The sequence below is a fragment of the Hyaena hyaena genome, unplaced genomic scaffold, assembly GCF_003009895.1.
Source record: "Hyaena hyaena isolate Hyena2069 unplaced genomic scaffold, ASM300989v1 scaffold_427, whole genome shotgun sequence".
NCBI lineage: Eukaryota > Metazoa > Chordata > Mammalia > Carnivora > Hyaenidae > Hyaena > Hyaena hyaena.
Genome location: NW_024081064.1, coordinates 606,478 through 626,719, shown reverse-complemented (window position 1 = coordinate 626,719; position 20,242 = coordinate 606,478). Strand labels below are relative to the sequence as shown.

Sequence of the window (20,242 nt, the reverse complement as noted above, 5' to 3'; positions counted from 1 at the left end):
ATTATCTGTGGAAAGAATTAGCTTGCTTTGAAGTACACTTTAGTCAATGCTCCTTTATCACCGGCTGTGTTGACATTTCATACTCTATCTGCTCGAGCTCTGCTGGCAACCTGGAGGCTCTCTGAAAGTCAAACATTTAAGCGGTATCCCTGCTCGGGAATGGTCTGTAGTCTGGAGTGGGATTTAAATAGACAGGCCAGCTTGCCACGTTGATTTTCTTGTTTTCTTAATCTAACATGGGACAGAATGCTGAAACAGGATTTAAATGCTGACTTCCTAGGGGAAGAAAAAAAAAATGATGACATGCAACCTGATTATGTAAAGCTCCAACACAGGCAGAACTACCCACGGTGGAGGCCTAGGGTGGAGGACAGAGGCAGTGGCTGAAGGGGCCCGAGAATGGCTTCCAGGCACTGCTGTCCGGTTTTCTGAGTTGGGCCCTGGTTACACAGGTGTGGTCATTTAAGAAAATTCAGGAAGCTGTCTGACGACGATCGCCGTACTTTTCTCACAAAATGGTGCACTTCCAATTGAAAAGTTTAGTTAAACTAAGAGCACAAGAAAAAAGACTGCTCTGTAGCTTAACCTCTATGATCCAGTGTCAGTAGTTGAGTGCTGCTCAAGCGGTGCGTGCTCCCAGCCACTGTCTCTCTTCAGAGCCCCTAGATTCTGACTTGTTCCCCACCCCCCCGGGGAATACCCTGCTTTTTAGGGAGCTGTTACCACCATATCGGTGCTCCCAAAGTGGCTCCAGTATTTTGCATAAAGTGAAGTTCTAAAACATCAGGTGCTTCTATTATAACACATTCCAGGGTCAAATTTACTTCTGACTTTTCATCATTTTGCTCTGACTTCATTGTGCAGCCTCTGATCTCTCTCGCTGAGGGTCAGCTGATGGCTTAAGTAAAGAACAAACTTGAAAGAGTAATTCTAACCTGTGTTAAGTATTGTGTGATTAACAATGAACATAACTGGAATTCCTAACTAAAAACACGTATGAAATGGTATTCATATTTAATATTAAATAGATAAAAATACCACTGTCAAGTCTTAAAACATGGGTTTAAAGAGTAAATGAGCAACATTTGGGCCCTTTATTTATTTCAAGGTTTAAAAAAAAATTTTTTTTTAATGTTTATTCGTTTTTGAGAGACAGAGATAGAGTGTGACTGGGGGAGGAGCAGAGAGACATGGAGACACAGAATCAGAAGCAGGCTCCAGGTTCTGAGCTGTCAGCACAGAGCCTGATGCGGGGCTCAAACTCATGAACTGTGAGATCATGACCTGAGTTGAAGTCAGACGCCCAACCAACTGAGCCACCCAGGCGCCCCTATTTTCAAGGTTTTTATAAACAACTTAGCCTTATCCACTGAGTCCTACCTGGTGCGTAAACTTTCTGTGAATAACCAACTCCACTGTCTTATGGTACTATTTATTTCTTTTAACATATAATGGTTTATCTGGTGTCCAAAGAGTCGAAGTAAATTGCCAGGGTGGTTGGGAGATGGTTTATACCATCTGGGGAGGACCCAGGAAGGGCTCCTGAAAACAAGACATCAGGGGTTGGAAGTGAGGGGCGAGGAAGTCACGGCGACGAAGCAGCCAAGAGACCTAAGAGTGGAGGAGGCATCGTGGAATGAAAGGCGGTGCTCGCATGCATTCAAGAGGCAGACGGAACAGGTTACACTGCTGAAACGTCCCGCAGCAACAGCAGAGGATCTATGAGAAAGGCGTGACCCCGTGGGGACAAAGGCAGCAGAAAAAGGGTGCCAGCGACAAGATTTGGGGAGCTGCAGAGCTGCCGGGTGACTGGTGGCAGGATGTCACACAGACACGGGAATGTCGCAGGGGAGTCCCGGGCTGGGGCCTCGGAGGAAGGGAGGGCGATAGTGGGTTCTAAAAACAGGAGCACGCGTTGAAATCTGTTTGAGGAGCAGCTGGTTGGCTCCCCGCCTCCCGCAAACAGAGGTTCCGTGCTAGGGAGGTGGAGTTAGAAGTGTCTAGACTGGGGGGGCACTGCACGGAACAGGGAGGCTCAGTGACAGCCACACAGCCCAGCCCCTCTGTCCCACAGAGGGTATCAGGAAAACCATCGTCAAGATCTCAAACATAAAGGGGCGCCCGGGTGGCTTAGTCGGTTAAGCGTCCGACTTTCGCTTGGGTCATGATCTCGCGGTTCGTGGGTTCGAGCCCCGCGTCGGGCTCTGTGCCGACTGCCGGCTCGGAGCCTGGAGCCTGTTTCAGAGTCTGTGTCTCCCTCTTTCTCTGACCCTCCCCTGCTCACGCTGTCTCTCTCTCTCTCTCTCCTAGAAATAAATAAAAACCTTAAAAAAAAATTAAAAAAAAAAAAAAGATCTCAAACATAAAAAGGTCACTTACTGTACCTGGGAAACAATAATGGGGTGCTATAAGGAAAGGACATTCAGAAAGCAAATGACTCGTGAAGTTAAAAAATGACAGGATAAATGAAACACGATAGGAGGATTAGGAGTTGAGGAGGGAGCGCCTGGCTCGCTCAGTCGGTGGGGCAGGGGATTCTTTATCTCAGGGTTGGGAGTTCAAGCCCCATGTTGGGTGTGGAGCCTACTCAAAGAAAAAAAAAAAGGAAACAGAAGAAGTTGAGGAAATAGATCTGAAATATATCTGAAAGAGAACAACAAAAAAACAAAATGGAAAGGAGAAATTAAGAAAAACCAAACACATTAAAAAAATGGAAAAAAAAAAAAAGGGGGCGCCTGGGTGGCTCAGTCGGTTAAGCATCCGACTTCGGCTCAGGTCATGATCTTGCAGTTTGTGAGTTTGAGCCCTGCATCAGGCTCTGTGCTGACAGCTCAGAGCCTGGAGCCTCCTTTGGATTCTGTGTCTCCCCCTCTCTCTGCCCCTCCCCTGCTCATGCTCTGTCTCTGTCTCTCAATGATAAATAAAAACATTAAGAAAAAATTAAAACAAACAAAAACGAACAGAGGGGGCAAACTTCTAGGGAAAAAAATCCAGAAGAAACAGAGAAAACAGGAGAGAGGAAATCAAAGAAACAATAGAATTTCTGAGAATTAACAGTCCTCTTTTTTTTTTTTTTTTAAGTTTATTGAGAGAGAGAGAGAGAAAGCAAGCACACGCATGAGAGCACCTGGGAAGCCCGGTGAGGCAGGGCGGGGAGCAAACCTTCGAACCACGAGAGCATAACCTGAGCCCAGGTCGGACGCTGACCTGACTGAGCCACCCAGGCGCCCTGAGAATTAAGGGTCTTAAGTGTCTAGTTAGAAAGGACTGAGCACTGAGTACAGCCCAAGAAATATCAGAACGCTGGAGCGGAGAACCTCTCCTGCAGACTTCCACAGAGACAGGGCAGGGGGCAGTACCTGGCTTCTCCACAGCAGCCCTGGGAGCTACGTGGACAGAGCACTGGCTTCAGAAATCTGTGGCAAAACCACTTCCACACCCACCCTGCTTATCAAACAGTAGACAAAATAAAGGTACTTTTAGACATGCAAGATCCTCCCAAATTATTTCTTTAGCACTAACTTTTTCAGAACCCATTGGAGGATTTGCTCTGTCAAGACAGAGTAAACAAAGGAGAAGAAAGACAGGATCAGGAAGCAGAGCCCACCGCGGGAATGAAGAGGGGGCAGCGTGGACAGCAAGAGCAGCAGTCCTGAGCAGGCGAAGGTCCTGGGAGAGACTTTTTCGAGAAGATGAGCTACAGACTGGCCGACATGAGTGCCCCGGGAGGAGACTCACTGACCCAGGGGGCCCGGAGACCCGTTACCATTAGGACACGGAAATGCCGAGCAAATAGGAATCAGAACACACATCAACTCCAGGGCAGGAGAGGAAGGGGAGCTGGAGTATACTCGCGGGTCTGCCTGCGGCCCCAGCGGCATGGATGCTGACACCGTGACATGCACGGGACGGCAGAGGGTGGGAGGCGCTGACGGAGGTGCTAACTCCTCTCAGCCACAGTCAGTGCCCCAAACTTGAATATCGACAAGGAGCAATAGAGAAATGGGGGAGTACATCTCAAAGAATCTGCTCCAAGAACTGAAATGTTTGTTTCCGGGCATAGGAAATGGGAACAGGCGGGTGGAGGACTGCTGGGTTGCAGAGGCTTTCTTTAGACCACACACATCAATAAAGGAGAAAATAAACTCATGGTCCAAAGACCTGAGTTACTGAGGGAACAGAGTCGTGGGAACAGTCTGCTCCTGGGAAACAGGACCCCGGACTTGGCCCAGATGCACATGCAGCGAACCCCACAGAACCCCGTTACCTGTGGAGCCTTTCCAGCTTTGAGGGACCGCACGAGCTCTCCCTGGGCAGCTACCCTGTGGAACAGGTCGAGGGGGGAGGCGCACCCCTGCTCGCCGTTGGCCATATCCGCCATCTTCCAGGACCTGGGTCTCTAGCCGGCTAGGGCGTTGGAAGGTTTGCTCAGTGGTCCCGACAAAACTGTGGGGGAGAAGGGAGAGAAGGGGAGAGGGAGGGAGAGACCGATTAACAAAGCACTGTAGCTGTTTCACCTCTCCCGCATCTACCCAGTCCTTCGTCTCGCCCATGAGGCTGGTGGAGTCACAAGCAAGGATGCGGATACGATAATGTTAGTAAGGCAGACACAGGGATCTGGGGCCACAAAGAAGGAGAAAAGAGGAAGAGCAAGTGCCAACGATGAGGGCAGAAGGCAGGGCCAGGGGTTCAGGGCAGCACAGGAGGGCCCCCAGCTAAGAGCATGTGAGCCGTGCCCAGTGCCCAGGCAGGACTCGTGTCTGCTTGGGGAGCAAATACCAAAGTGTTTTGACAAACCTAAGTCCACCAGAGCAAAGAACGCTTGGCAAACTGCTATTTACTCTTTACGCTAACTGTGCTGGGGAAGGGTTTCCAGGCCCTCACAGCCACAGCCACCAAACCACCCAAAACATGGCTTTCTCCGCCGGCCAGCTGCTCTGTTCTCAGATGAAGCGAGACCTGGAGGGCCAGGCCTTATCTGGAGTCAGGGCAGGGCCTTATCTGTCCTGGGCTCCCAAGGAGGGAAGAACTATATATAGCCTGTCCGTCCATTCTATGTGCTGCCTAACTTCGCTGCAGACCTCTGCAGAAAGTGTACTCGCACTTCTGTTAGTTATTATTTGGCGTTAACCTTGAAAAGGGTGGGACACAAGGCAGGCCACTCGGTGCTGCCTTGGAGCAGAGACCAGCCACAGTCAGTCCCCTCTTGGGTCAGTGTCCCCTAACCCTAACCCTCATCTATAAAGTGGCCTCATCAGGAACCTCTTCACCTACCTCGAGGGCTGCTCTAAAGAAGAAATGAGGAAAAACCAGCAGGTAGCCTTTCGTAAACTAAATCAAGATATACACCTATTACAAGGACTGTCATCAGGGTTCTGGGGCTCACCCAGATCTCAGCTCCGTCTACGACTTGGCGGCTGTGCCTTGAATGAGGACTGGACAACGACAATGGGCTGTGCCAGAGTGGCTGACTCCCGGCACTCTCGTACCTGCTACTTTTCTGGGCACCTCATCCACATCCACTCGCTTAGGCTTCACGGTAATCCTGTGAGAGAGATCGGCTGTCTCCATTTCACGGATGAGTCAACTGAGGCACAGAGAGGGTACAAAACTTGCCCAAGACAACACAAGTGGTAGAGACGGGACATAAGCTCAGGCTGCAGCTTCCACTCTCCGAAGCTATCCTACGTATCCCCTGACTGTGAGGTGGGGCCGACGGTACCACTACCTGCAAGACTGGTGTGTGGATGGAATGTAACAGACAGCGTGGATTAACTGATAAACAGTCCATGACAAAATCAGCCCTGCGGCAGGGATTCGATAAATGACTATTTTGTGTCTCTGATTATTTATATTGGTGTGAACCAAACGCACACACTTAAGGGGTAATTTTTTTTTTTTTAATAGTCATCACACCCAGCATGGAGCTCAAAGCGGGGCTTGAACTCACAACCCTGAGATCAAGACCTGAGCTGAGAGCAGGTTGAATGCTTAACCAGCTGAGCCACCCAGGCACCCCAGGTAATTTTTTTTTTTAAACAAACACTACTTGTGGGGCTCGAATTCACGACCCCAAGATTAAGAGTCGCATGCTCTGCCAACTGCACCAGCCAGGTGCCTCAAGGGGTAATTTATTTTTTTATCAATTCGTTAAATGTTCACTTAAGAAGTATATAAATTTTAAGTAGGCCAATTTTTATAAGTCAATGAAAAAACCATAATACTGAAACCAAAATGAGACAGTAGCCTTTTTCTTTTCCCTCCTTGCTGAGAATCACCTCAATTCCCAGAAAGGGAAGTTGGGTGAAATGATTGTCTCAGATAACACAGGCCCAGCTGAGGGAGGACTATAAAAAAAGGTAAGGAATTGGAAAAGCCCCTGACTAGCCCTGGCGAGGACAACACCCAGGCTTGTATCTAGTAACAATCAAGGGGAGGAAAGCGATTTCTAGCCACAGATGACCATGGAAGCATCGCTTCCTCAAAGCAGTGAACCTGTTCTGCATTAGCCGATGAGAGGCTGATGGTGCAGGGAAGTCAGAACCGCTCTGAGGTTCCGCCGCTGGCGTAGCTAAGCGAGGATCTGATGCCAGAGCCCCTCTGAGTCACGTGCTCTCTGGGAATTCCAGCTTCTCCCCTGCCTGGAACGTGATACCCTCCTCTGCAGGCACACTTCCGGTCATCTTACTAATTCAGACCTCTCCTCTTTTTTAGCACCCTTTCCTGACTCCTGCGCCTGGGGCCAAGCTGATCCCTCTGTCATCAGGGGTCCCCAAGCGCTTCGTTAATAACTCTATCAGGGCACTCACACTGCATTTAGTTATTCTTGCCGTCTCCACCAGACAGTGAGGGCAGGCAGCGGGCTTTCTCTTTCATGTGCTTCCAGTGTCTCATACACGTAAGTTTATCCAACAAACATTTATTGAATTAATCACTCTCATCGGCCACCCAGTTCAATCTTCCCCTGAAGGTTTATACCTTTATGTTATCTTCACAAGTGCCTTGTCCAGTTTAAGGTAGACTTCCCCCATGGGGACTTTAAACAGCCTCATGTTTAGCATCCTACCACGGAGCGGAGGCTGCCAGGGTTTGGGAAGGGCCAGGCACCTTCTCCAGGCCTCACACTCCCAGTCTGGCTGCGCCCCCCACTAACATCTGCCTACCATCCTGGTCACTCTCTTTGGAATTCCCTCCGGTTTATCCCTGTCCTTCGAAATACATGGTGTCTGGCATAAAAGGCAACTGGTGACAGCAGTAAGGTTCTGAAGTCTGCAGGTATGGCTAACAGCAAGTACAGATCAGAATTACCCCTAAAAATGCCCAAGGAAAGTAGAAGTTAGGACAGCTGGGTGAGTGCTGGACAGACACAATCTCCCCCCTGCAATGGAGCAGGTAACTGTAGAGAAGCAGCTAGATGACTGGAGTCTGCACTTAGGGTCCATATTGTAGGGGAAAATGTCTTTCCCCAGCAGAACTCCATTCGAGAAGAAGCACACGGGAACTAAATGTAATGAGGGAACAGCAGATGAGGTCTCCCCGCTTTTGTGATCATGAGGCAAACAGAGCATGGGAACAATCCACATGATAAACTTGTGTGTGTGTGTGTGTATGATGCAATCTCAGTGATGACAGACACAACAGAACCTCTCCTGTTTCACACACCCACCCATCTACCACCGTCTCATGTGCACGCTGTCTTTTTCTCTCACATCTAGTCGACATGCTCTTTTACTTCTTTGTTGACTTTTAGAATGAAGGGTAACTTTGGAGGTTTATAACCCTTAGTTTGGCGTGCCTGAAACGACATACACACTAGCATGGGCATGGCTTTCAGCAGAGCATTCAGGTTCCAGAGTATCCGGGTTACTTTTACAAAGGGGTCTGAGATGCCAAAAATGTACAGACAACTGTCTTGGTGTCTACTGCATAAACTGCAAGTAGGGCTTTGAATCTTTATACATATTTATGTATGTATGTGTATCTATAATGCATACACACACACACACACACACACACACACACACATTTAGAGAAAGCGAAAGGTAGGTAGGGGAGAGAGGGTCAGAGGGAGAGAGAATCTTAAGCAGGCTCCAGGCTCATTGGAGAGCCCGACGCAGGGCTCGAGCCCGTGACCCTGGGATCATGACCTGAGCCGAAATCAAAAGTCGAATATTCAACCAACTGAGGCACCCAGGCAGCCTTGAATCTTTGTTAAGGAGAGTTGTTTTATCTATTTCACAAATCCTACAATCTAAAACAAAGAAACAAAGCAATAATCGGTGGAGTAATCTATCATCTCCTCTGAGAAAAGTATTGGGAGTAGAAAGAGCAGAACTGCAGACTCCATAGCAGACCACAGCGCACCTTTAAAGAAAAAGTTAAAAGGCTCTTAAAAATTAATTCTCGAGTCCTCTTTTTAGAGAACTTGAATCTTGTGCTCATTTTGACAGGTTCCATTGGTCTGGAGGGGTGTAACAAGCACTTGAAGAAACTGGCTGCTTTTGGGATGAGGAATAGAAAGAATAATAGAACTGTTTAACTGAACAATAGGACTTGGGCCACGATGAAATCATGCCAAAGAGGATCGAATACTCTGCAATCTGGGGAAAGGGTGGCATAAACACAGACCATTCTAGGGCAGCCGGGAAGAGCAGGTCACCCAGTAGTTTCTGGATGCCTGGAACCCCACCAGGAAGTGGGATACCATCCTTCACATCCTGGCCCCGGAGTGTGGGTGACAAGAGCTCTGTTGTTCCCAGAGGATACGAAAGTGACTTTGGTAGAGCAAAAGGAGTTCTTTAATATTTCGAACCCTGAGACAGATTATGTCTACCTTTTCTTTGTTAAACACAGGAGGAAGGGTAATTTTCCCCTTCAAATAATAAAATGTATGTGACCTTCAAAGGCAAAGAAGACACCAACATATAAGAAGCCGGCGTAGGCTAAGTCTCGCTTGTCACAATGAGAACGCTGACTCTTTAGGGTACGGACGATGTAAGGGGGGCCTCATCAGTGAAAAACAGGAGAGCAAACACAAAGTGTGGCAAGTCAAGCCATAAATCCCAACAGGCAGCTAACTACTCCACCAACACCTCCATTCCCCAGGGAAGCTGTGCACCTGAACTTGGGTCAACGGGACGAAACACAAGGCACGCACGATACGCCCTGATTCTAGGAGAGACCACCCCTCACCTCCCCTGCCCCACCCCAGCTTTCCAGCACGTTGGTAGAAGGCTGGTAGAAATCCCAAGAAGCTCTAAGCCTGGCAGAGCTGGCAATACATACCCAGGTTGTGGGAGACACTGCAGAGGTGGCCACTGGTCACGCGGGGCAGTTGCGAGGCTGAGACTGCCCTGTGCAGCCAGAGGTCTTCTTTAATAGTCTTCCCCTGTTTCTTTCAGTTTCCTTTTTAGTAAAAGGCTCTTCTTTCTTTTTCCCTGTTTACCCTACTCTTCAGCTATTTGTACTAGGGGCGTTTTAAAGAAACCACTCCGTTTCTCAGAAACACTTGAGATTCTTGACCAACCTCTGATGAGACTGTCCAATCAGGGGTGGCTTGGTGGGGGGGGGGGTGCGGGTGGAGACCAAGGAAACCGTCTTGAGAACCGAGCTACTAGCCGGTCATTGCATCAGCCGCCCCATACCCGAGACTGGCCTCCGCATAACCTCTCCACCCTCTTCCTGATCCCCACCCGAGCATCAGGATGACTAATTGTTATGTGGAGTCGTGGAGAGGCCGAAAGGCGACCGTGCCTTCCCCGCAGCTGTTCACTGAGGCAGCGCAATGCAGTGGGAAAGATCAGGAGTTCTGGGGTCGGGCGGACCTGGGTTTCAATCCCATCTCGGGCATGTCTCTCGTTTCAACACGTGGCGCAAGCCACACTACCTCTCTGCCTCATCCTCGGTTTCCTCATCTGTGAAATGGGCATAAAGAAGCCTCCTCACTTTACCGTGGAGGGGACTGAGTACGAGACTATAGGCAAAGCCCCCGGCACGTGACAGACACCCGTTAACACTGGGGGCTTCTCGCCGCCGGGAAAGGGAAGAGGGAGGCGACGATGCAGGGTCGGTGCCGGCCGGAGTGGGCGACAGACGGGGACGCGGGCGCTCGGAGGAAGGGGGCGAGGAGCGCCGTGCCAGCCTCCACGCCCCTCGTGGTGCCAGAACCCGGCGGGCAGCGAGCCGGGCTCTGAGGAGGATACTCCGAGCCCTCGCCTGCAGGCGGCTCCGGGAGGGCCACGTCTTCCGGCACCGCCCCGGCCTCCCGCCCTCCCTCATCCCCTCACTTACCGGCCCAGCCGGGCCCTTCAGCACCGCCGGCTCAGCCACGGGCGGCCTCCTGGGCGTCCTTGGAAACTCCTTCCGGCCGGAACCACTTCCGGCCAGGCCGCACCATCATTGGCTGTTCGCGCAGAGGGCGGGACGGAGGCCGCGGGTGATTGGCTGGAGGTCCCGGCACCGGCGGAACGCATCTGGGCTGCGCTGTGCCGGCGGCACTGCCTCCGGGAGGACTGAGCGCTTCCGGTGCGTGTGGTGAGCGGCGGGCCCGGGGACGGGAGGGGGCTGGGGCCCCGCGGCGGCGGCCGGAGAGCACCACACCCCTCGGCGCGGCCCTTTCTCCGTCCCTCTCCTGTCCTTCGTCGCTGCCGCCTTCCGGCCGCGCAGTGCCCTGGACCAGCCTTACCTGCAGTGCTTGACAGCTCGGCTAACTTCTACTCATCCTTCAAAACCCAGCTCTGGTCGTATCGTCTTTGTTGCCTTTCTCAGTCTGTGGCCTCCGGCGCAGGAGCCGGGTTTTGTGCTTAATCTCTGTACACACGAGCCCCAGCATAGGGCTCAGGACAGAGTAGGTAGTCCGGAAATGTTTGTCGAATGAGAATGTCCTATTTCTTTTACTTTCTCTGTGCCCCCTCCTCCCACCAGGTTGCATCTCGCGAAGATTTCTAGATGCGGGGGATCAAACAGTGAGCAAAACACAACAGGTCTTGTCCCCGTGGAGTTGACAGGCCGGTGACTCTCAGGGCCACGCCCCCACTCTGTAGCCTCGTTTCTCCAGGGTCCTTAGCTTTTTCTCCCGAACCTCTTTGTCTTAGTTGAACGCCCCACACCGTGACGTAGTTTACTCCCCCCCAACTTGCCTTAGACACATAAAAGGCAGCACTTTACCCCCTCAAGTTTAGCTGTTCCCGATGTTTCCCGTTCTTCTCCATTTTTGTGTGTTTTCCTTGAGCCACCCTTGCCTCCTCCTCTCTTACCCCATTTGATTCGTTTTGCTGGTCCAGCCTCCAGGGCCTCTGAGCACCTCTGCTCCCTTCCCCCTCCAGAGCCTGGATTGCTCAGGTGTCACCTTTTGTCTTAGGTCGGCCTCGAAACTGCAGCCCCAGCCCCGAGCCCAGCGCCTTCTGTACTCTCCTCTGCTTTACTTTTCTCCTTAGGATTTCTTACTGCCTCACACCCTGTATCTCACCCGGTCGTGGTCTGTGTCTCCCGCCGGCATGTGACCATGGTGAGCACCGGGCATCGTTCACCGGGTTGCTTGCCGCGCGCTCCTGCTGCTTGGTGTGGGGCTTGGTGAGTAGCCCGCGCTCCGGCAGCGTGACTAAGTGGTGTACACGAAGCAGGTAGGGCCGGGAGCCTTGGCATCCACCCTTCTGCGTTCATTCAGGCCTGCCGCCTTGCCTGGTTAGGAAGGGGGCTACGGGCCTCAGTCCCACTGCTCTCTGATCTTTTGCCCTAGACCTCTTTTTAAATTCCGGCCATCGGCCTCTTTTGTGAGTTGACCTGCAGATAACGAGGTGGGTGGGATTCCATCATGGGGCTGGGCACGGTGGGGCCCTGGCAGGTTCCCCGGGAGCGGGAGCGGGAGGAAGGGTGTGCTGTGGTGTGTGGTGCCATGTGCAGGAGCCCGGACAGCTGACCTGTCGGATCAGGATGGGCCGCAGGACCGGGCTGAGTAGGTGGAGGACAGAAACGCCAAGTTGTTGGGAGAGCACAGTCCATTAGTCCCTAATTAGTCGGGTTTGTTGGTTCTGCTAGAGATGATTGGCTGGTTGCAGTTTTATTTTACCTGCTTAGGTTGGGCTGCAGGTGGGGGTGCGGTTTTTGGAGGAGGTAGACGACAGACGTTTTTTGAATGAAGATGTAACGCGTTGGGCGGATCGGCCCCGCAGGCGATCGGTACCCTTGGGGGGGCGGGGAAGGCGTAGAAGGAAGGCATGAGGTGGTTGATTCCAGGGAAGGAGCTGGGTGATAGCCAGGCGGTCCTGAGTGGCTTAACAGAGGACCCAGAGGGAATCTGTGGCGCTGCTCTAACCTCATATGCAGGACGGGAGGCTCAGTGTGGTGTAGTAAGGTAGGGCGGTGGGCGATCTTGGAAGTTGGTGGGTTGCGAAGTTTTAGCGCTGCTCCAGGGCGCCACCTGCTGTCCTGGATGTGCTTGACGTCCTTGTCCTCCTGACTGTGCTTCATCTTAAAAGCACGGAATGGGACTCCGGACTGAAGTAATTCTTTCCAGAAACTAGTTGGCAAAAATATATTGCATATGATGGTTCAGAATTTCAGGAAGAATCGTTTAAAGAATTCTTTTTACAGTTTATTTATTTAGAGAGCGTGTGCATGTAAGTTGGGGAGCGGCAGAGAGAGAGAGAGGGAGACAGAGCATCCCAAGCAGGCTCTGCAGTGTCAGCGCAGAGCCCAATGTGGGGCTGGAACTCACGAACTGTGAGATCATGACCAGAGCTCAAGTCAGGTGCTGAACCGACCGAGCCACCCAGGTGCCCCAGGAAGAAACTTTCAGAAAGGGGAGAGTCATGGCTGTGAGTTTGTGTTCGGAGTGAAACTGGGGCTTTTGGACCACACCTTCCAAACTGGGGGAATTGGTTTCTCCAACAATACCCTGATCTTGTGTTGTGGGTCTGCCTCCCCATCTGGCCTGTTGTTGAGACAGGATATCTAGGCGGGGTGGGGGGGATAAAGGAGGCACTGGAGCCCAAGGGGAGGGCGAAAGTGTGGGGGACGAGCTTTTCATACTTGGTGGGTTCTGGACATCTTTCCATTTTAGTATTTTCAGACCTACCCTCAGCGGCCCAAATTGACCTTACGAAAGACATCTTAAAATCTTGAATCTTTCTGTCCAGACATCCTGTCTCCATTCAGTCAGGTCCTCTTTTATATTTTTCAATATGAAAGTTTTAGTTTTTTTCCTATAGGTCTTGCTAATTTTTGTTAAAGTTATTCCTAGATAGTCCACAGTCTTCATTTGGAAAAAAATGATATCTTTTAATTATACCTGGTATATAGAAAAGCCCTCACTTAAAAGGTGTTTTTTTAAATTTATTTTTTTAATGTTTGAGGAGCGGGGGCTGTGAGCCGGGGAGGGGCAGAGAGAGAGAGGGAGACACAGAATCGGAAGCAGGCTCCAGGCTCCAAGCTGTCAGCACAGAGTCCGATGCGGGCCTTGAACCCACGAGCTGTGAGATCATGACCTCAGCTAAAGTTGGATACTTAACCAACTGAGCCACCCTGGTGCCCCAAAAAAGCCCTCATGTTTTTAATGTGTTTCTTCTTAGAGTTTTCCAATCGTGTCTTTGCTAGATGGCAGGTTTTCTTTTAATTACATGTGTATTTTCTGACATTTGACTTTGTTGGGTCTTAGGTAGTTTGTCCTCCGACGATAGCAAGAAACTGTGACTTCAATGGCTTCACTGGTGGCTTATGATGACTCCGAGTCAGAGACTGAGGCTGAGGCTGAGGAAAGTTCTGATGCTGCCAGCCAGATGAAGGACTTCTCAGATGTGGTCAAACCTCATGCGCAGGACTTTGCCTTGGAAGGCCCCGATGAGACGGAAGGGGCAGCGGTGCCCACGCAGCTTGGTTCTCGTGAAGACCCGGCTGGCCATCGTCTCCCGCTGGTTCGGCTCTGGAGAAGTGACCCGGGATCTTCCCCCAGCCAGAGGCTGCAGTGGCCCAGAGCAGAGCCCGAGGTCACCTTCCCCGCAGGCAAGCCTCTTCGGCCTTCCCTGTGGACCAGCCACGTTCCAGCCGGCCATGCGCCCCTGGCGGCTGCCCACTTGAAGCAGGTGAAACTCTCCCGGGGAGCTTACGACTCCCCCGCGTTGTCGTTCTGTGCCCAAACCAAATCTGAAACCCCAGGTGGAAACAGCAGCTCTCTTCAGAGGAAAAGGTGTGAGGACTGTGTCGTTCCCTATACCCCCAAAAGACTAAGACAGTCGCAGGCATTAAGCACAGAGACAGGCAAGAGTAAAGACACGGAGGCACAGGGCCCGTCTGTAGGGCGTGCCCCAGCCCCCCTCTCTGTGGCCCCCAGAGTGTCTGAGTTTATTGAGCCATATTTGGACAGTCAGTATAGAGAAACGACGATTCCCAAGAAAGTGCTCTTCCACCTGAGAAGCCACAGGGGCCCCGTCAACAGTGTTCAGTGGTGTCCGGTCTTTGCTAAGAGTCACATGCTTCTCTCGGCTTCCATGGACAAAACCTTCAAGGTAAGACTTGAGTGACACCCCTTCTTTGGGGCTCTTGGGATGTCCTGCTGGGACGTAGGCTGCTGGGGTGTCCTGTCCTTCACAACAGTGAGGTGGGGGTGCTGTGCACTTCTGTGGGGGAGTTTGTGTCACTCTCTCCGTTGCATTTAAAAGTGCTTTCTCGGTGGCCCACCCAGGATTGCTGGTTCCTTCTGTCCCCTCTTCCCCGATGCTGCCTCTCTGAGGGCACCAGACGGTACTAGTCCCCGTCCGTTTGGGGGCACTGAGGACACGCAGGCGCACCTGGAGCCCGGGGGAGGGGAGTGAGGCCGCTGAGCGAGGGCAGTGAGAGGGAGAGGAAAGCAGGCCCAGGACAAGCCCCAGGCCCCTGCGAACCGCACTGGGTGTTGAGCCGTGTGCCCACTCCGTGCCAGGCGGCATGCTGGCCGCTGGCTTGAGGGTGTGCAGCATGGCAGAGGCCAGGGACAAGTGGAGACGCTCTCCCAGCCCTCGGCTCAGGGGCGTGAGGACTGGACCCTCAGTGGGACCCAGGTGCTTTGTGAACCCCCTGCAAGGGACAGCGGCCCAGTCTGGGAGGCCCAGGTGAAGGCTTCCAGAAGGAGGGGGAGGTTCACTTGGTGAAGGGGGGGAGATGGGGCAGGAGGTCTTTGGCTGTAAGCGTGATGGGTGTAGATGCTGTGAAGGACTTCCGGTTTCCACAGAAACTTTCTTGTTGTTACTTATTTTAGTTTATTTTTTTAGTGTTTACTGACTTAAAAAAAATTTTAATGTTCATTTAATTTTTGAGATAGAGAAAAAATGCTAGTGGGGGAGGAGCAGAGAGATTGGGAGACATGGAATCTGAAGCAGCCTCTAGGCTCTGAGCTGTAAGCACAGAGCCTGACGCGGGGCTCGAACCCACAAACTGTGAGATCATGACCTGAGCAGAAGTCAGACGCTCAACTGACTGAGCCCTCCAGGTCCCCTTGTTGTTACTCATCTGAAAGCTCCTGAAGTCACACAGACTCGCAGTAAGCAGTCCCCAGGTGCTCAGGTGTGTAGTGTGGCAGCTGTGTCGCACCTCCCCTGACCTGTCTCCAGCCCCTCTGGGCTCTGCTCTGTCCCTTCTCACTCTTGGCACCACCTAGCAAGTTACCTGTATGCAGCAGGTGCCGAGTAAATGCGAGCTGAAGGAAAGCTTCCTGGAAAGAAAATGGCTTTGGAGTTGAAGGGACATGGCCTCAGATCCAGTTTTGCCACAGAGCACCTGGTAGTTCATGGGTGGTCAGCTGGCCCCACTTCCGGTCTGGCATCTCCTCTGTGAAGGGCACAGTTTTACCTGTGATCAGGTGAGAAAAACACTTACAAACCCCTAGCTCAGAGCTAGGTGCCCCTCCAGGTGCTCAGTGAGTGTCGGCTTCTTCCCTCTATTTTCCTCAGTGTTCTGGAACCATCCTACCACCCTAGGAGGCATCTTCTGAAATGAAGACGGGAAGCCTGAGTGCGGTGATGCTTTGAAATGAGCTCAGTTGTTGGGGGTCATTTTTTAAGTGGCCTGTCTGAGTCCTGAGACTGCTTGTCTGTGTTCTCTTCTGGCGAGGCTAACGGTCGGGTCGTTCGGGGGCAGTGCTGCGTTCTGCCTTTGGTCTGGAGCCCGGGGACTTTACCCTTGGGTCTTTGGTGCTTTCCCTGTGGGGTTGGGGGCTCAGGAGGCTTCTGATGTACACTTGACAGGCTTGGTTCAATCCCGAGCTGCAGGGGCTCCTGGCCCTCCTTCCCGAGAGGCTGCGGCCCACGGGGCACCCAGTGGGGCTTGTCTCTTTGGTCAGGAGCACATCTGGGGGTTTCTGGCGGGCCCGTGTGGGGCCTGCGTGGTGCCGGGCGTGTGTGGCTGGAGTTACAGGGGTCTGGGCTCAGGGTCAGTTTTGTGACCTTGGGAAACACACTTCACCTCTCAGAGTCGGCTTCCTCCGCGATCAAACGTGTCTGTGAGGCCTGCGGTTGGCACTTCTGAGGCGGGACACATGCCCAGGCGTGTGCGCCTGAAGCCCCCAGTCTAATGCCAGGCGCGCGGTGGAGTTTTGTGGAGGGCAGCGCGGCTCCTGGCGGGCCGCCTGAGGGGCACGGGCACGGGCATCCCCTGCTAGGCCCCAGGAGGGCGGGGGCGGGTGGCAGATGTGGGCAGCGCCAGCTGCAGGAGGAGGCGGGCTGGGTTGCTGCGGGGAGCAGCGGGCGGAGGGATTTAGGGGCGCACCTGCTGCCTGCCCGCCCACCTGAGGGGTCCTGTCTGCTGAAGGTGAGGGGCGGGCTTGGAGTCCTGTGGGGACTGCTCTGTACGTGGCATCAGCGAGGGGCCCCATGGGCCCTGCTTGGATCACTTTTGCCCGAGTTTAGGTTTTCTGAGCAGAGGCATCCACGCTGAGTGAGGCCGTTGACTTGGGGTGCTGTGTTTGTTCAGTCGCATACTGAGTGTCTGTGGGATGAGCGTGCTAGGTGCTGTGCACTGGGGATGTGGGGAGGTCCCAGTCCCCACTCGCTGTGATCACCCGTGACCAGAAGGGGGCGCAGTTGGCCCACCTTGGGAAGCCACTCGGGCGCCCAGGGACTGCGGGAGAAGAGCTGTGCTGGGGGTGACTCACTGAGACCCAGATCTGGTCCGTTTGCTGTGGAACTGGCCTTGGTGGGGCCTTCCCGAGGCGGCGGGGTGTGCTGCGGCGGTGCTGGGGCACCGGCCCCTCGCTCGGCCCGGCAGCCTGCCGGGGGCCCTGTTGGCCATGCTGGCCGTCCCAGGGGTGGGGGTGGGGGGCGAGGGCAGAGCTCGGCTGCCATCATGGCTGCTGGGGTCGGTGTCTCCTGACCCTCTTCTTCCTGTGGGGTCTTGAAAAAGCAGGGCTTTTATAAGCCATACATGCCAGCAGTGGAGCCAGGATCCTCTCTGCTTTATGATATTGGACAGTTCTCAGTGACAGTTATTCGGCAAACTGATTTTGAGCAACTTGCTAGCATGACAAATGTGTGGCAGGGGCTGGGGAAGGCGGGATGGGAAGACCGACTGGGGGCTAGGCTCGGGCAGGGCTGGGACCGGGCAGGGAAGTGGTCAGGGTCACGTGGGGCTGGTGTGCAGCTGGCCGCCCTAGGCAGGATGACACTCTTCCCCACTTCTAGTGTGTGTGGCTCGGTAGACATCGGGGCCCACAGGGTGGAGGGAGTGTGGATGGCGAGTCTGGAGTTGGAACGGGGCCGTGGGCGCCGGAGGAGTCCTGGCTCCTTGCAGCCCAGCCCTGGGTGGAGAGCAGACGGTCGGTGCAGCGGGGCAAGAGCTAGAGGAAGTGGTGTGACGGGTACCACCATCTCTGGGCTCCTGTCCTAGGGTGCCTTTCGTCTTCTGGGTCACATCTGCCAGAGTGCCTCCTTGAGCCCCCCTGCACAGGAAGGAGGGAACAGCTTGGGGGCCGGGGTCATGGCACTTTGGTTTAAACCCTTCTGCGTACCTCGCTGGCTTTTTGTGAGGAATAGACAATATCGGGTGTGAACTCCGTGGGCGGTGCCTGGCGCATAGTAGGCACTTGCCATGTTCTCATGGGTTCGCTCTCCCAGGAGTCTTCTCCTCCCCTTACTGCGCTGTGGCGTCTCATTCCACCTGCGTCGCCCTGAACCCGATCTGCTACACCTTGTAGATTTTAAGCTTCTTTAACATAGGAACTGTGCCAGCCCCGTTTATATATTGTCTGTAGCACCTGGCCCGAAGTCTAGTACATGTTCAGGGATCAGTAGAGACTGAAAAAATTTTTCTTGGCTTTTATTTCCAACCTTTGGGAAAGGATTTTCTCTTAAGTGCATAGATTTTATTTGCCACTAGGGGGCACAGTAAGACTTACTCTAAGCCCACTCAAGCTTCTAGAATGTGAAAGAATCCTTGATTCAAGGTAACATTTACTGAAATACGATTTCTTTTCTGATCAAGAGAAAAACAACACAATCCATCTGATTAATCTAAAGAGCATGGAGTGCCAGTTCCTTCATCTCCTTAAAATGTAGCTTTGGAATTCATAAATTTCAATTGGGTACATTACAGTGGAAAGATACTTATTTTAATATGTTCTAAATGTTCTGTGAGCTGTAAAATATGCTTATATTGGTTTTGAAAAATTTACAGCTGGAGAAATTAAGTAAAATAAAACAATGACTCATAACTCTGCACTGATGCTCTGTTTTCTTTTCTGCTGGTCCCTTCCTGCCCCTGAGTGTAGCATGCATCTGCTTCTCACAGTTGTAATCCCAGCACAGATACCCTTTTATTTACTCTCTTTATTTCCCCGTGTCCTCATTTGGCTCAACACGTTTGAACACCCACCGCACGTAAAGGTAGAATTCAGACTTTGAAGCCCTTGGAGAAAGTACAAGGGCTTCAGCCGAACGCAGGCCACCCCTACCTTCAGCCCCGCACACAGAGCCCTCTGCTAGGCACCGGACGAATTCTCAGAGGCACGTGACACGCTTTCTGCTTCCAGGGACCACCGTCCATGCATCAAAACCCTGGAGTTCTGAAGCACAGAAGGATTTCAAGTAAAACGTATGAATTAGGTGTTCATTTGTTTTACAAAATGGATTGCTTTAGGAATTCTTTCAATAACAGGCTTCCCTATGATACTTAAAAAGCCCCTTTTCATTTTTGATCATGAACATAATGAAAGCGTATTGTGAAAAACTTTGAAGGTGCCGAGCACATGAGGGATGAAGGAAAACACAGAAACCATGTCTAATCCTGACCCTGAGCCAGCGCCTCATGCGCACTGGGGGCCTCTCCTGGTCTGGACCCCACGCTCCCACGGGTTTGCAGAGTTGGGCTCCCTGCACAGTACGTGCTGTCTTCATTCTATCCCCGCCCACCGCCGTCCTTTGTGTTGTTTGTAAGGGGCACTTTTCCACCTTATTAAAAACTTTCCCCAAGCCTGTTTTCAGGACTGTCTCAGATTCCAGACTTTGCTTTGTCATTTCTGTGTTGTTTCCCATCATTACTTGCTTTCATTTTCCAAATGGTCAGCATTGCAGTGAACATGGCTATACGTAGGTATTGTCTTTTCTGCTGCCTTAACGTAGTTAAGATGGGCTTTGGTTTATACCTAGACCTGAGCTAATTAACAAGGGCTTTGTGTGTGGTGAGCGGAGCTTGCCTGAATAGATGGGCAAACCTTCGGCACTATTGTTACAAAAGACTCCGGGGGTCCTGTTCCGTATCTGCCGCCTGGTAACTGGGCGACTTTGGGAAGAATCGCCTTGCCTCTCTGATTCCCCTGTTTTCTCATTAGTAAACAGGTAGAGTGGCTTCTGATTAGGGCTGTTGCCGTGTAGAAGAGATGAGGAGATAGAGCAGGGTGCCTAGCCTATGGGAGGGCTGAAGAAACACATTCCTGACTCCCCTGGTTCTTTATTGATTAAACAATTAGGAAAAAAAAAAGATAAGTCACTCAGAATCATCCAACTAAATGTAACTCTTGTGTTTGTGAATCTTTTAATAGTCTGTAGTTACATGTTTTCCCAGGTGTTTCCATGTCAGTGCTCTCAGACAGATACTTTTAAAGTTCAAAAAGTTTTTGAGTTTGGTTGAAACAAGCTGTTTACCTGCTCCTTTTTCTTAAAAAAAATTTTTTTAAGGTTTTATTTAGTTTTGAGACAGACACAGAGCATGAGCAGGGGAGAGGCAGAGAGAGAGAGGGAGACACAGCATCTGAAGCAGGCTCCAGGCTCCCCAGCTGTCGGCA

General features: G+C 52.1%; 2 protein-coding genes across 15 annotated transcripts in view; one reads left to right on the top strand and one right to left on the bottom strand.

Annotated features, from left to right (window-relative positions):
- WARS1 (tryptophanyl-tRNA synthetase 1) overlaps nt 1–10,371 on the bottom strand; it is a 29,230-nt gene extending 18,859 nt beyond the window's left edge. For 2 of the 5 annotated variants that reach the window (XR_005531867.1, XM_039252958.1), the window contains exons 1-2: nt 9,286–10,258; nt 4,268–4,446 (exon numbers count right to left, since the gene is read on the bottom strand). Coding sequence is in view for 4 of the 5 variants with exons in the window: in XM_039252958.1 (XP_039108889.1) it covers nt 4,268–4,381 (114 nt within the window). In the remaining variant the exon portion in view is untranslated. Of the gene's footprint in view, nt 1–4,267; nt 4,447–9,285; nt 10,260–10,290 lie in introns of those variants that run through there. The other 3 variants (XM_039252956.1, XM_039252957.1, XM_039252955.1) reach the window with 3 other exon arrangements.
- An 80-nt stretch (nt 10,372–10,451) lies between these two features.
- Nucleotides 10,452–20,242, top strand: part of WDR25 (WD repeat domain 25) — a 138,723-nt gene continuing 128,932 nt past the window's right edge. The window contains exons 1-3 of one of the 10 annotated variants that reach the window (XM_039252948.1): nt 10,545–10,846; nt 11,436–11,621; nt 13,655–14,501. In XM_039252948.1, the coding sequence (XP_039108879.1) occupies nt 13,695–14,501 (807 nt within the window). In that variant the 5' untranslated portion in view covers nt 10,545–10,846; nt 11,436–11,621; nt 13,655–13,694. The other 9 variants (XM_039252953.1, XM_039252952.1, XM_039252949.1 and 6 more) reach the window with 9 other exon arrangements.